We start from the raw sequence: 17,185 nt of genomic DNA on the forward strand, positions 1-17,185 counted from the left end.
AAATCAAATTATGAGAGGCTTTGGAGGTAGAGGGATCACTACCTAATAGAGGTGGATTTGATAAAAATTTTTGAAATAATTAAAAATTTGAATGAGAATGTGTGGAGTCAGTAAATTTGGAGAGACAGGGTATGGAAAAACAGATTCAATGAATATAGCATGCCGAGAAATATAAATTTTATCGGTATTTGAATAAAGGCATAGAACCCTTTGTGTTTATCAGAAATTCTCAAGTAAACACAAGATAGAGATCGAGGAGAGCTTATGATCAATGATGTTTTGTAGATCTGAGTAGCACAAGTATCCGAATATCTTCAAAAGTTGTAAGTCATGATGAGGATAGCCATACAAGACAGTAAGGTGATTTATCTTTTTTTTTTTTTGTTACAAGTGGATGATCACACCATTCTAGTGTGATTACAGTCCAAGAAGTTGGAATATAAAATATCACGTAATGCCCCGAGGCATTCATCTCCTTAGTGCTAGGACCAATCTTTGTGTGGTCGGCAATAAAGCCATCCAATCCATGGTGCTGTTCGCTTTCCGATAGACGTGTCGAACAATCATCGCAGAGAAGTGACCGAGGGAGTTCTTGATTTCACGGAGCAGCGGATGAACTCCCAACTACTTCGTCTCATCCCGAATCTAGCTAGTGATTGTGGCAGAGTCATCCTCCACAAAGATTCTCTCCGCTTGCTGCTCCTATCGTGCATAGATGATGCCTGTCCAGGCGGTTCGAAGTTCCACTCTGGAGAGCAATGGCTCAAAAATGGGTGAGCCCCTAGCAACCAATAGCTTGCCATTCGGATCCTGGATGACATAGCCCATACCATCTTTGTCATCCCTAACACTATCATCAAAGGTGATTTGCTCTTTAAAACAGTAATAGAGGAAGTACAATAAATAAGAAAAATAATTGAATTGCGTTAGCCTAAAACCTAGCAAACATGCAAGATTAAAAAAATATAGTTCTAACAATATTAGCAATGTGTCTATTTTTTCCTTCAGCTTCCCCATTTTGTTGTGGTGTATGTGGATAAGAAATTCTATGAATTATACCATATTTTACGAAATAATAGAATTTTTCATTATCATACTCTTTCCTCCAGTAGACTGGAAGGATTTAATTTTCTGTTGAAAGATATTCTCAACTAAAGTCTTAAATTCAAAAAACTTGTCAAACACCTCATGCTTGAATTTTAGTAAATATATCCATGAATAGTGAGAATAATCATCTACAAACAGAATATAATACTTGAAATCAAAAATAGAATTAATAGGTGCTTGCCATATATCAGAATGAATCAGTTGAAAAGAAAAAATCGAAAAGGACTCAGATTCATTAAGGGAAAGTTTCATATGTTTGCCAATATGACATGTATTGCAATGAGACAAATTTATTCCAGATTCAAAAGGCACACTAATCTTTTTCATAAACTTAGACAAAACCAATTGACTTGGATGACCTAACCTCCTATGCCAAAGATCGCTGCTAAGTGTTGCAGTAGCCAAAATAGATTTTGGCTTATTTTTTATGCTTGCAACTCTCGAAAATAAGGGATAAAATGACATTTTCGGACTATTGCATCGTAGAAGCTCCATCCCGATTTTCTTATCCTTCATAAAAAAACCAGTTGAGTCAAATTTGAATGTCGAATTATTATCGCAATAAAACTGACGAACAGAAAGCAAGTTCCATTTTATAAAAGAACAACGAGAATATTTTTTAAATCAAAAGATTGAGTAGGAGTATTCAATTTTGTTTCACCAGTTTTTGCAATAGGAAGTAGTTGACTATTATCCACAAAAATTCTCTCTTTCACTATAGGGCTTAGACCTTAAAAGCATACCTGGATTTGACGTCATATGAGTAGAAGCACCAGTTTCAGGATATCAGGCCTCAGGAGATTCATGAAGGTTCATGGCCGCAAAAGTTTGTGGGAGATTGTTAGAGACAAAGGCATGATTAAACCTCTATTTGCACTGGAGAGCAGTATGATTGAATTTGCCACATATCTAGCACTGCACTCCAATGCATGGTAATGAAGAGGATGTCGGCTGATGTGGAGTCGGCGGTTGGTTTTGCATGTGGTTGTCGAAAAGTATTAAAAAAAATTGGGATTATATGGAAAAGGCTGTGAAGGATATGCTCCTGGAGATCCTCGACCATACGGTTGTCCATGACTTCCTCTCTGTCCGTGGTCTCCACGAGATCTACCTCCATGACCACCTCGATTTCTCGACCTCGATTGGCATAAAGGGCACTAGCATCCTATGATGAGTTTACTAGATGACTTCTTTGTACTTCGATCTCCTGCATGAGGAGAGGACGGAGTTGATCGAAGGTGGGCTTAGTATTCAATGCACTCACAAATCCTCGATATTCTTATGGAAGCTCTAAAAGAACAGTTATCATAAGGTTGTGATCTGACTCGCCTTCTCCAATTGCATCAGGGTGTCTCTAATAGCCTTGATCTTTTGCATATACTCGGTCGTATTCATTATTCCCTTATGTTTCGAAGTTCTGACTTGAGAGACTTGAGAGAGAATGCAGTGGATGCAATTTTATCTAAGAAATATGCCTCAATCGCCGTTCAGGCCTTACATGCTGTCTTAGGTGAAGTAGATATCACCATTTGTAAAATGCTCAGAGTCAATGTTGCATTAATCCATGACATTATAGTTGTATTTTCTTTCTTTCAGGTAGAGTAGGTTGGATTGGCCAAAACTATATTGTCGGTTCTCTCAAATGTTTGAGAAGGGACGATTGCCGTGCTATCTACATGTGAAAAGACTTTAAAACTTTCAAGCACGTTCAGAACACTTGTTTCCAAACAAGATAGGTGGTGTTGGTGAGTTCAATCGGGATCAGGTTTTGATGTTGACAATGGAAACTAGTGAAGACACGTTAGCCGCCATAAGTTATAAGATGACAGAATAAACGTCGCATCAAGGAATTGACAATTGATACTATAGCAGTACTGTTGCGATGGTACTATAGCGATATTGTAGTAAGCAGTAAAAACGAGAAAAATAATATGAAAGAAAAGAAAAGGTTTGATGATGGGTATATAGATCCACCGAAGATGGATATGGGTATGTGAAAGAAAAGAGAAGGAGAAGAAAGAGTAATCTGTGGTAGAGGATCCATCGAAGATCACTTATGGCGGCAGCTTAACCCTATGGTTAGGGTTTTGGCTCTGATACCCTAAAAAATATGGGTAAAAGCAACACACCCCCTCTTTAGGGTTGTATTAATATTTATAGGGTTATGTACAGATGACTTGGTATAAATGGATATGTACAAATAAGGTATAGAAGTAAAAAATAAAATAAGCCTAATATGTTACTGCTATAAATACATCTAATACCATAAATACAATAATACGCTAACAATAATCATCTTTCTTGATCTAAGCTTTGCCGTTCGATAAATTCGTTGTGGATGATGTAACTTAATTCACTTTATTGAACTATAGTTGTAGGCTTGTAAACAACACTTCTTTTTTTCCACTAGTATAGCAATGTTTACCACCCAGATTAATTTTTGTTATTTGGATATGTAGAAACTTTCATCCTCCTCTCTTTATAGCTTGTTTAGGCATCCTTCAAGTTGCTTTACTTAATCTTTTTTGTCCAATCTCTTGTGAATGAGCATCAACCGTGAAAGCGCAGAAATGGAAGATGATATACCAATGGTCAAATTTTGGTACAATTTTTTTTCAGGGATATGTTAATTCATTTCAACTTTCAGACATGGAAAAGGCTAGTTTCTTGTGGCTTGTGGATGCAAACAGTCACAATGGTTCATTATTTGGTTAACCCCATCCATTCTGGGTTGTTCCCCTTCACTAACTGCTTCATGTAATCATGGCTTGTAAGGGTATTCTTAATGCCGTAGTGGTGCCAGTATTTTTCCTGAACTAGCAGCCTAGTTGTGTTTTCAGCTAAAATTTTCGCTCTGTTCCAGTGTCATCTAAAGAAAACCTAGACTTGGCCTTTACCTATAGGATCATACTGTAGGATGATGCACTTCCCGTACTAAGCCTTTTATAGATCCTTTTCACAAAAAAAAATGTTTTTAAACATAAAAGCAAGAATGCAAAGCGGTTACATTAGAATTCCATTGGCTGCTTTAGATGAACTATATATTCTAAGCTTAAATCCTTCCCTTTAAGCTGTGGCTTCTCCGTATTGAATATCATGAACTTGCAGCCTGACAGAGTTGCTGATTTCTGTACGAAGAACCAACTGCAACTCATTATAAGGGCTCATGAATGTGTGATGGATGGTTTTGAACGTTTTGCTCAGGGGCAGCTGATCACTGTCTTTTCAGCAACTAACTATTGTGGTAATTTTAAGGACTTGTTTAATTTTTCTTGTTAACATTCAAGAAACTATACATAGCAATGACCAGATATTGTTTTGTTTGAATCAGGGACGGCAAACAATGCTGGAGCAATACTTGTGGTCGGTAGGGGGTTGGTGGTTGTTCCAAAATTGATTCATCCACTTCCACCTCCTCAGCAATCACCTGAGTCATCACCAGAGCATGTTTTAGAAGATACATGGATGCAGGTGAGACGCAGGTTACATGGATCTTTTTCTGGAATGGTATTAGATTAGCTTACATCATTATCCAGCATCTCCATAAAAAACTTGTTTGTTCTCTCTCTCTCTCTCTCTCTCTCTCTAAAATTTTGTTGTGTATGCATTTGCATTAACATTTCCATCTCACCACAAATGTGGTTCTTAGAACTATATCTAGTATCTGCAGAATTGCTCTCTTCATTGAAAGAAGAAGAAGAAGATAGAAATCAGACATCATACTATTCTATTATTGAGTATTTGTATATTCTCCAATATTTTTTCAATGGAATCTAATATCCAACATACAGAAGAATGTTTGGTTATTCTGATTGTTTACATGCTGATTCACTTTACGTGTTCATGGGATCCTGCAGGAGCTTAACATTCAAAGACCGCCAACTCCAACTCGAGGCAGGCCACAATCTGCCAATGACCGGAATTCACTTGCTTATATATGAACAGTAGCCTGTGGATCATAATTCACAAGAGAATTAGCTGTTTCTGCACCAGTGGACCCCAGCGAATTGTGTCCCCTCTCTTGTGTTATTTTGGAGCCAAGTTCATTGACATGAGTAATATATCCATCAGACTGTATATCCTTATGTCTGGCTCTCCACTAACAAAGTAGCAAAGTGACATTTGCATATCCAAATATATCTGTCGTAATTTATTGAGTTCACCATATTGCGAAATCTGTAGAGTAGATATGGGGTTTATTTTTTTTTAAAAATTCCAGTGTAAATGACAAACCTGCCTATAAAAACTCATATTAGTGCTCTTCATCCTTAACACTGCACATATTGCTCTTTTCTTGGATGCAATATTAATTGAAGTTATTTAGTCTATACTTTTTGATGTCGTTGTTAAGAATAAGGATGTTTAACTGTCAGAGATTACCACCAGGTTGCTGAACCAGCTCATGTTTAAATGCATTTTATAGTTTATTGTTCTAAAAAGAAATCACTGAATTTATTCATGAAAGTTTTATTCAAGAAAAAAAAGCACATTTTGTTCATGAGGATATTTGCAATCTCAAGGTATTTCGTATTGATTTGATGATGTTGAAAAGATCAAAAAGCTTATATATCAAAGTGTTGTTACTAGATTGAACGTGCTTTAGGAGGATCATCAGATTTGGCTACTATAAGTAATTAGGAGGATCATCAGGATTGATGTGATTATTTTGATCGCTATGAATATGTATGATGATCATTAGACTTGATATGAATTATTTTGATCTTTACGAGTGGGGTTAGATAAGGTTCAAAAGTAAATTTTACCAAAAATTTAGAAGGCCATAGATCGGTTATATAATATCTAATTAAAAAAAATTAAATAGCTTTTGGATATCTATAACTATGGGCCATCCTCTTAAGGAGTTGAGGCGGGTCGGTATTTCAATTTTTTTATTTTGAAAAAGATTGATCAAATTTTATTTTACAATATGAGAAAAATTAAATGGAGTAACAGAAGATAAATGTGACGTAGGCATTGAGATCTATCTTTTGTAGAATTTTAATATTTTTTTTAATTATTTTTATTAGTTATATTTAGTTTTGGAGTTTTTTTTTTATTTTTTTGATTTATGTGAGGAATTTTATCTAAATCGTAAAAGTGAGGGTCTTATTTAGTATTATAAATAGAGGCTATGTACTTCAGTTTATAAAGTATAGAAAATGAAAATAAAGTGAATTTGAGCTTTATTTTTATAATTTTTTTATTTTTTTTTATTTTTTTACTCAATTTAAGTTGAGTGGATTGAAGCAATTTTTCTTTCTCTCTGATGAGGTCATACTCTATGGTTTTTACGGTAAAAATCTTCTTTTAAATTGGTTTTAAGATTTCTATACTTATCATATTGGTGTTGGAGTCGGGGTTTAAAATCACGTGCATAATGATCACTCGTATTTGTGCACCCTTAAGTGCATTAATTTTAGGATAAATTATAGAAACTCTCTCAAGCTTAAGCCATTTTCACTTGCACCCTCTGTACTTTAAAAAGTGTCAAATTGGTTCCTAAAATCTCGAAACGTTCCAATGAGGCCCTTCTGTCTATCTCCATTAATAAAATTTTATCACATCACCATCACATGATATTATTATTTATAAAATAATAAAAATATTTTTATATCCACCTCCTTCCTCTTTCTTCTTTTTCGATTGATCTCCTCCTCCTCCGATTAACCTCCGTCCATTCCTCCACCACCTCCCTTTCCTCCTCTACCTCTTTCCTCCTCTCCAATTGATCTTCTCCATCATCTCTTCAAGATGCTGATATCTCTTCTGGATCTGTTGGATCTTCCCCAATTTGGGATCAGGAATGAAGGGGCTTGGGATTGCAGCCATTGGGCTCGATTGGTCCTCCATATGCACCTATCTTGGCAGCCCACTTGCCAGCCCCTGATTCGCCACTGCTAATATCGCCATTGGCAGTCCGTTTGTCAGTCCTTGTCTTTAGAAAAAGCATTTTGTAGGCCTAGGATGTTTGTGTTTAATCTTGATGACAACAGATTACTTCGATTCTTTTCACTGTTAGTTCTTAGGCCAAGTAAATGAGTGAAAGTTGAATTTGCTGCTCCTTCAAACCATTCATATTTTATAGGTCTATTCAAATCAGCCAAGCTGTGATCTGACAAACTATTTTGTGTCCATGAATCTTGTGCCTTAGTATCCTTTTTGCATTTAAGACCCTCACTAGTGCCTAAAGTAAGCTTTACATCATTTACGGGATCAGAGCCGTAAGTTTTGCTAGGTGGAACTGTAACTCTAGACGATGAATCAGCAAAACTTTTCTTTTCTAATCTTTCAGAATCTTCACTATTAATATATACATCTGTTGGAAGTTGTTGGTTAAACATTCTCCTAGAAAATTTCTGAAGCTTAGAGTCAAGAAATTTAGCATTTTTTAGAGAGTCCCCATTTTTTATTGAAATAGCATTAGACTGCACATTACTTTCCTTCAAAAAATTTAAGGACATCCTTATTGAAGGGAAAGAAATGCATTTCTGAGGATGAATTGCCAGAGAGTATCTAAAAATTTTTTATAACAACTTACTAAAGATTAGATCTTTATCTGATATGCAGTGGAATAGAGATCAAATCCCTAAAGATTCTGAATTCAAAACCTCGCATAAATCTGAATTCACAAGTCCTCTACTTTGCGCGCACGCCAAACTTCACAGGAAAGTGGGATGAAGTCTTGGATTGATGCACCTTCACAAGGCAACAAGGGAGGGGAGAGAATCTCTTATGTGACGCCTCACACTAGCAAGAGGGGATACCCAAAGAGCCTTCATGTCTTGGAGAAGAGGGATGCTCAAAGGGGGAATACGCCAAGAGTAAGGGTGATGCCTACTCCTTCACGCCTCCTCACTCTCTCTTTTTTACTTTAGCACACAATATAATTATTATGCTATGATAGTTAGAGGTCCTCCCTATTTATAAATGATTCACTATGATCCATAAAATTAAGATTTTTAATTTAAACAAGCTTTGAATTAATCCATAACTTATCAAAGAAGGAGTCCTATTGGCGCCTAACTAGGTGCCCTCATGCACCCACACCTACGCCCAAGTGTGGGGTGGCACCATGCAGCACCCCACCATCTCTTGATCGGCCATGAGGAGAGAGTCTCAGTAAAAGTAGATTTTAAGAATCTAATCTAAATATGGATTGATTTGAATCCAATTCGAATCTGATTCGAGCCAATTTCGAATAGGCTGTTAATTTCAAACTGTTTAGGATTTAAGACCAAGTCTAACTTAGATTTATGAACCTAATTAAGTCTAATTAAATTAAATTAAATTTAAAATTAATTAGTACTTAAATCCAATCTCTCATAGATTTCTTGGATCATAGATCAAATCTTGTTCATCCCTGAAATTGAACCTGAACCTCATGTCTAGTACTAGCTCGACATAGTCAACTGTTTAATCCCGTATGACTCATAACTTAATTCTCAATCAAGTTAATCTATTTGTTCAATCAAGTCATGTACTTTCAAATTGAACATATAGATTTAGGTCAATACTTTCTTACGTCGCTTGACTTTGTGCGTGACTCCATAAGTTCGAACACTAAGTTGGTAGCACAGGAATCATTTTCTGTACTAATCGAAGTTACCATCTAGTAATGATTTCTGACATTTAGATAGGTTCAATAATTGTAAGGTGATATTCAAGAATATATGCATATGGTTATCACATAATTCATCTCTTTGATCTTGAATGCTCTATGACAATTTAGGATTAAACTATCAACCCTGAAGGGTCATCCACATTGTATTCCAATCTTTCAAATCCATCACATAGATTATCCTGATCAAAATTTTACTAAATTGAAATACAGTGATGCATCAGCTCCTATAATCTGGAGGGATCAATTTTATCTTGATCCACACACAGACTTCGCAAGTACTTGACGGTACCCAATAGTCTTCCGTCGCTGTATTAGAAATATAGATGGTCAGGCACCAAAGCACAGTGAGTTGCTTGCAAGTCACTATGGTGATCTCAGGTCAGAGGGATACTTATGCTCAGATACTTTGTGAGCTACTTTTGACAGCAGAGAGCTCAACAGGTGAGTCACTTGTTTAATGATGATGTACTCCTATATTTCACCTATATGCCATACCAGTGTCTATACACTCTTTAGTTAAGAGGACAACTAACCTATATGGCACACAACGACCTTCACTCGATAAATATCATCATCCTTTAATGATGTATTATTTGGTCGTGAATATATTTAAGAACTGTATGATAAATCCTTCTTTATCGATTATTTTATAGTTCTAAGGACTTCATCACAACACAAGAGTTCTACTAAGAAAGATGTAACTTTGTGATGAATGATACCAAAATAACTTTTATTCATTGATTAATAATTCATATACATATTATAAAATGAGCACAATCGTCCAAATGATTGGTTTTAGGATACATTTTCTAATAACTCCCACTTGAGCTAAAGTCAATTAGAACAGTATCTTATACCCATCTTTCACTTATGATTATCGAATTTTTTGATCCCGAGAGCTTTAGTGAAGGAGTCAGTTATGTTCTCTTTTCCGTCAATCTTTTGAAGCTCGACGTTATCTCGATCCATGATCTCACGTACAAAATGACAGCGATGCAAAATATGCTTGGTATGCTGGTGTGACTTTGGTTCTTTTGCTTGAGCTATGGCTCCAGTGCTGTCACAATACAGCAGAACAGAGCCATCAATAGAGGGTGTAACTTCAAGATCGGTGATGAACTTCTACAACCACGTCACTTCCTTTGCAGCATTGAATGTAGTAATGTATTATATTTCGCATATAGAATCGACCACAATAGTTTGTTTGAAAATCTTCCAGCATACTGCTCCTTCATTCAAGGTAAATACGTAGTCCGACACGCTTCTGCTATCATCATGATCTGACTGAAAACTAAAATCAGTATATCCTACAAGTTTCAAATCAGTATCCTCATAGATAAGCTATTGATCCTTAGTATTTCTCAAATACTTAAGGATTGTCTTCATAACCTTTCAATGATTTTCATCTGGATCATACTGATATCTACTCACTACCTCTAATGAATATGCCACATCCGGTCTCGTACACATCATGGCAATATGATAGACCCCACTACTGAAGCATATGGGATCCTACTCATACGCTCTCTCTCCTGAAGGGTTGTTGGACAATCCTTCTTGGAGAGAGTAATTTCATGGCCTATCCAAGGATAGCCTTTTTTGAAATTCTCAATGTTGAACCGTTTCAACATGGTATCAATGTACATGGATTGGGACAATTCAAACAATCTTTTAGATTTATCTCTATAGATCTTCATACCTAGGATGTAGGATGCTTCTCTCAAATCCTTCATGGAGAATTATGATGAGAGCCACAGCTTTACACTCTGCAAAAGTGAGATTAACGGTATGTCATCCACATATAATACAAGGAAGATGACTACATAATCGTTAGTCCATTTGTAGATGCAAGGTTCTTCTCCATTTCTAACGAAGCCATACATTTTGATCACCTTATCAAAACATATATTCCAACTCCTAGATGCCTGCTTCAGTCCATAGATGGGCCTATTTAGTTTGCACACTTTAGATTTGTCTGTGGATGTGAATCCTTTAGGTTGTATCATATACACCTCTTCTTCTAGCTCCCTATTTAGGAAAATAGTTTTGACATCCATTTGCCAGATCTCATAATCTAAGTATGCTGCTATTGCAACATATCATATACCATAATGTTGATAGTAACTCTTGGCAACTAGACGAACTTTATAGGTCTCTACCTTTTCATCTGCTCCTTTTTTTCTTTTGAAAATCCACTTGCACCCTATAGATTCCTTCGGGTGGATCAACTAGTGTCCATACACCATTGATCTCCACGGACTCCATCTCAAATTTCATGACCTCAAGCAACTTCTGAGAATCGGACCTTTGCATGGCTTTCATATAAGTGATTGAATCCTCATTATTCTCATCTAGTTCAATATGATCATCATCCCGGATCAAAAAATCGTAGTATCTGTTCGGTTGACGCGGTACTTTACCGGATCTCCTTAATGGTGCCTCTATAGGCTCCGAATTTAATTCTCCAATCAAATCTGATTCTGTGTGTGCCGATTTTTCTACCTCATGAACTTTACCAAGTTTAATTTTGCTGGCATTAGTTCCTTCTCTAAAGAACTCCTTTTTCAAAAAGATTGTCCTGTCGCTGACGAATACCTTTTGTTCTTCAGTAAGGTAGAAGTAGTACCTTTTAGTTTTCTTCAGGTACCTTACGAATAAGTATTTATCAGACTTTGGTCCAAGCTTATTTGTATTTAAACGCTTGACATAAGTTGGACACCCCCCAACCCTAAGGTGTGAGAGCACCAACCTACGCCCTGTCCATATCTCATATGGAGTTTTATCGACATACTTGCTCAGAACCTTGTTTAGAATATAGCAGATAATTTTAAGAACGTATCTCCAGAAGGAGATTGATAGATTTGCAAAATCCATCAGGGATCGAATCATATCTAACAGGGTTCGATTCCTCCTTTCAAACATCCCATTATGTTGTGGTGTTTCAAGAAGGGTCCACTATGAGAGAATCTCATTCTCCTTTAGATATGTAAAAAAATCACTAGTGAGATATTCACCTCTTCGATCTAACCGAAGAGTTTTAATATTCTTTTCAGTCTACTTTTCTACTTCACTACGAAATCGTTTGAGCATTTCAAATGATTCAGATTTATGTTTCATAAGGTAGACGTACCCATATCTCGATAGATTGTCTGTAAATATAATGAAGTAATAGTATCCTTCTCTGGCAGCTATGTTCATGGATCCACATACATCACTTTGTATTATATCTAAAATATCGCAGCCTTGTTCACCTTTTTTTTTTTAAACATACTTGGTCATCTTACCAAGTATATAGAATTCACAGATCGGTAATGATTTGCAATCATTAATTTCAAAGACACCCTCTTTGATTAACCTATCTATTTTATTTTATTTACATAACCTAGCCTACAATATCAAAGGTAGGAATTACTGACATTATCTATCCTAAAATATTTGTTCGATGTGTACATTATACTAACAGGCTATAATATATATATATATATATATATATATATATATATATATATATATATATATATATGTCATATTTTAATTGTCCATGCATAATTGTAGTATCAGTCACAATGATATCACAAAAATCATCTTTTATTATTAAAAACTTAAAATCAAGTTTAGCCAAAAAGCCTACAGAGATGATATTCATTAAAAAGGAAGGACAATAATGACAATCATCTAACATGATACTATTAGACTCAAAAACAAGCTGCATAGTTTTTAAAGCTAAAACTGGAACAAGACTTTCATCTCCAACGTTTAGGAACCACTCATCTTCTCTAAATTTTTTACTGACCTGCAGTCCCTATAATGAATTGCAAATATTAATCGAACTTTTGATATTCAATATCTAGATAGTAGTATCACAAACAGAGAAATTATAAGGAGTTATAATATAAGTACCTTGTGAAGCAACTGATTACTTATTTCTCTTGTTCTTTGGCCTGTTTGGGTCAAGAAAAGCTATATATATCGGACAGTTTTTTTTCTAATGACCCAGCTTCTTGCAAAAGAAGCATTCTGCCTGATTCTTATCGACTTTCAACTTTTTACTCTGCTTTGGCTTGGGATCGGCTGCATGATTTTTCTGCACCTTCTTCTTCTTTCTTTTCTTAGAGGATCGATGACCTGCAGATGAACCTCCCACTACATGCACCGACTCCTTCTGGAGCTGATGATCTTTCTTGAACATCCGCAGCAATCTTAGCAAATCATGATAGCTCACTGCAGGCTTGGTCATTCTATAATGACTCAAAAAAGGTAGGTAGGATTTTGATAGCAAGTTCAAGATAGCATCATTGTCCAATTGTTCATATAATGGAAAGCCACATTTGCTTAAGCATTCAATCCGCTCGATCATGTACAATACATGATTAGTGACTGATGCCCCCTCTCGCATACGAGCATTGAACACAGTGCAGAAGATTTTATATCTCTCCGCATCCTCAAAGGTGCCGAAGGACTCATTCAACATTTGAATCATATCCTCTAGTTATGCATCCTCGAACTTACGACTAAGTTTGTCATTCATGACTGCCCTCATAATGCAATGCACCATCGGACGATCACTGAGCCACTTCAAATAAGTGTCTCTCATAGCATGGGGTACATTGGTAGCAGATTCTTCAGGTGGTAGTCCGTAAGCACGTATAGGATCCTCTCATGCTCCAGAACGATCTTCAACTTTCAATATCAGCTATCGAAGTTAGGTTCGGTAAGCTTGTCGCTGTCCAACATCGAATAGAGCGATAGTATGTTGGCCATAGCTGAAAAGAAGAAATATAAACCTATTAGTATATGAATTATTTTAATTTTAAAGACATGAACTTTAGTCTAAAGGTTCTCTTACTATTTTATACGAATTGGTGGCCTCTACCTTCAATTCGAGGTATTACATTAATTTCTTAGCGGATACTAGAATCCACACAGACTGCATTCGAGTCCGAGTGTGGCTCGGCCAACCCTAGTACATCCTTGGGTGGGTTCATAACTAATTATTTTTCTAAATAACTTCTAGCAATTAGGTTTTGCCTCAAACATCTCTTTTGTAGGCATGTAGTGTCTCCACTGAAAATCCTAGTTAGGTCCAATCATTAACATGACTACACCAAGCGCATCCAACAAATGAATATCCAGGCTTAAGTGTGGCTCGACCAATCTGAGCATTGATCTGAAGGGCACAACAAGATGGTCATATGATGAATGATAATTCTAATACTCAATAGACACTAGGCGTGTGGTGTCTCCAATGCCTATTTAGAATATTGAACTCATTATCACGTATCTTAATGGGAGGCTATGAACTAGTTATCTCCATAACTATATCATTTTAAGAACCTAATAATTTAGAAGATTTGATTTAATAATTTAAGAATAAGAGAAGAAATTGACCTGTAAGTGGTAAATCCTCTTACTGATTTCACCAAGTCATATAGAAGATTAGACATAAGCTGGTCTAAAGATACTTGAATCAATCATACTGATTTATTTTAATGGCATGGGTCAGCTCGAGTCAATTAGTGACCTAATCAAAATACAATCTATCATATTGGCTAGATAAGTGAGATCAGTGGGAGGGATATGCCATTAACTCACTGTAGACGTCATCTAGATGAGTAGCTCCCAATTAATAACCACTTGATCAAAACTGTCAAACTTACTTTAGACATTAACTGGTTAATAAGTTTCAATTTGGTCCATCAGAAGATTTGGGTTTAACCACTGAGCTATGATCATGGTCCATTTAGTAAGGTCAAAAACATGAACTAGATCAAGCTTCAACTATTGAGGTTGACCTAGAGAAATTCTAACATAATCTAATTCAACTTTTAATTAGATTTAATCAATTTCTCTATTTAGTCCATATATATTTCTAACCCTAGGTTTAACCTATTAGAAGGACCTGATTCATGCTAATCCATTGCCCATTGATTTGTATGGTGTCGTAAAATTCTTCAATTATCAAATCTAGATTCTTTCGAAACTTAATTCTAAATTAAGTGTATGAAATATGTATTTCAGTTTGTAGAACTATTTTACTAAGGTTTCAGGTGAATCATACCAAATATTTCATATCATGAAAATAAATTTTCATACATATGTTTAACAATTAAACATGCTTAAGTATAATCTAAACTTCATAAATACATCATATGTATCATGACAACTTTTAGATCACTACTAATTATATCTTATATAACATGCTATTCAGATTTTAAAATAATTTTTATATCTAAATTTATGTTATTGTAATGAGTCATAAATCATTTTAGATTTAATCTAAACTTATTTATGATCAAAATAATTCATAAAAATCTGTTTGCTATTCTTCTTCATGATACTAGATCACAGTGATACCCTTACATGTTATAAGAGAACCCATCGAATAGACAAATGAGAGACATGAATTTCTTCTTTCTCTTATGATCGGATGGTCCGGTGATCTCATTAATCCGAGAACTGGGCTACTAAGATCTGAAATGTTATTTTAAATGGGATTATATCATCATCTAATTTAACAAAACTTTTTATGTCATAAACATGACTTTGATCTCATCAACCATGTTCTTCATCTAATTTTGTTAGATTTGATGCATCATATACATGATATCAGATCTGAAATATATCTTATACTGATTATAAAATATCAAATTTAGATCTGAAATCTTATAGAAAATTAATTGGATGCACATATGAACACATAAAGATTAATTTTCTGGTTAGATCTTGTTTCAACGTTGTGCAGAATTTTGTTAGAAATCAGATCTGAAAATCTATCAAAACAGATTCAATTCAAATATGAAATAAGTCTAAATTTATAATTGAAATAATAACATTAAAATTTTATTAAACATAATTTAAAATAGATTTTTATTCCAACAAAATTCAGCAATCAAGAAAAATTCTGTTATAACAAATTTATAACAAACCTTAACCAACTATTGATTAGGATCTTGTAAGCTAATCAAAATCAGATCATAAATCAGATTTAATGTCTAACATAAAATTTTAATTATATATAATATATAAATAAATCAAAAAAAATCAATTATGCATCTATATATCAAAGCCTGACTCTGATACAAATTGAAAGGAAAGAAATCTATTTCTAGGGATGGATTGCTAGGGAGCATCTAAAAAATTTTTATAACAACTTAATAAAGATTAGATCTTTACTTAATATGCAGTGGAATAGGGATCAAATCTTTAAAAATTTTGAATTCAAAACCTCGCATAGGTTTGAATTCACAAATCTTCTATTTCGCACGCACGTCAAACTTCGCAGGAAAGCAGGATGAAGCCTTGGATTGATGCACCTTCACAAGGCAACAAGAGAGGGGAGAGAACCTCTGATATGATGCCTCACATCAGCAAGAGGGGATGCCCAAAGAGCCTTCATGCCTTGGAGAAGAGGGACGCCCAAAGGGGAAACACGCCCAGAGCAAGGGTGACGCCTACTCCTTCACGCCTTCTCTCTCTCTCTTTTTCATCTTAGTACACAATCTAATTGTTATGCTATGATAGTTAGAGGTCCTCTCTATTTATAGATGATTCTCCATGACCCATAAGACTAGAATTTCTAATTCAAATAGATTTTGAGTTAATCCATAACTTATCAAAGAAGGAGTTCTAAAGGGGAAAGGATTGGCGCCTAACTAGGTACCCTCATGCACCCACGCCTACACCCAAGTGTGAGGTGGCACCATGCAGCACCCCACCACCTCTTGGTTGGCGATGAGGAGAGAGACTCTCAGTAAAAGTGGACTCTGAGGATCTAATCTAAATATGGATCAATTTGAATCCAATTCAAACCTGATTTGAATCAATTTTGAATAGACTGTCAATCCCAAACTATTTAGGATTTAGGATCAAGTCTAACTTAGATTTATGAATCCAATTAAGTCTAATTAAATCAGATCTAATCTAAAATTAATTAGTACTTAAATTTAATCTCTTATAAACTCTTTGGATCATACATCAAATCTTGTTTATCCTCGAAATTGAACATGAATCTCATATCTAGTGCTAGCTAAACATAGTCAACTGTTTAATCCCATATGACCCATAACTTAATTCTCAATCAAGTTAATCTATTTATTCAATCAAGTCATATACTTTCAAATTGAACATATAGACTTAGGTCAATTCTTTTCTACGTCGCTTGACTGTATGCGTGATTTCATAGGTTTGAACACTAAACCAGTAGTACAGGAATCCTTTCCTATACTAATCAAAGTTATCATTTAGCAATGATTTTCGATGTCCGGATAGGTCGAATAATTGTAAGATAATATTCAAAAACCTACACATATGATTACCACATAATTCATCCCTTTGATCCTGAATATTCTAAGACGATCTAGGGTTAAACTGTCAACCCTGAAGGATCATCCACATTGTATTCCAATCTTTCAAATCCATCACATGGATTACTCTGGTCAAGATTTTACTAAATTGAAA

General features: G+C 35.1%; 1 protein-coding gene across 1 annotated transcript in view; it reads left to right on the top strand.

The window, feature by feature from the left end:
* LOC105032170 (serine/threonine-protein phosphatase BSL1 homolog) overlaps nt 1-5,379 on the top strand; it is a 76,898-nt gene extending 71,519 nt beyond the window's left edge. Inside the window, exons 19-21 of the mRNA XM_010906537.4 lie at nt 4,216-4,351; nt 4,439-4,578; nt 4,965-5,379. Coding sequence (XP_010904839.2) covers nt 4,216-4,351; nt 4,439-4,578; nt 4,965-5,048 — 360 coding nt within the window. The 3' untranslated portion in view covers nt 5,049-5,379. The remainder of the gene's footprint in view (nt 1-4,215; nt 4,352-4,438; nt 4,579-4,964) is intronic.
* The last annotated feature ends 11,806 nt before the right edge of the window (nt 5,380-17,185 follow it).

This window comes from Elaeis guineensis, chromosome 1, assembly GCF_000442705.2.
Source record: "Elaeis guineensis isolate ETL-2024a chromosome 1, EG11, whole genome shotgun sequence".
In the NCBI taxonomy this organism is placed as follows: Eukaryota; Viridiplantae; Streptophyta; class Magnoliopsida; order Arecales; family Arecaceae; genus Elaeis; species Elaeis guineensis.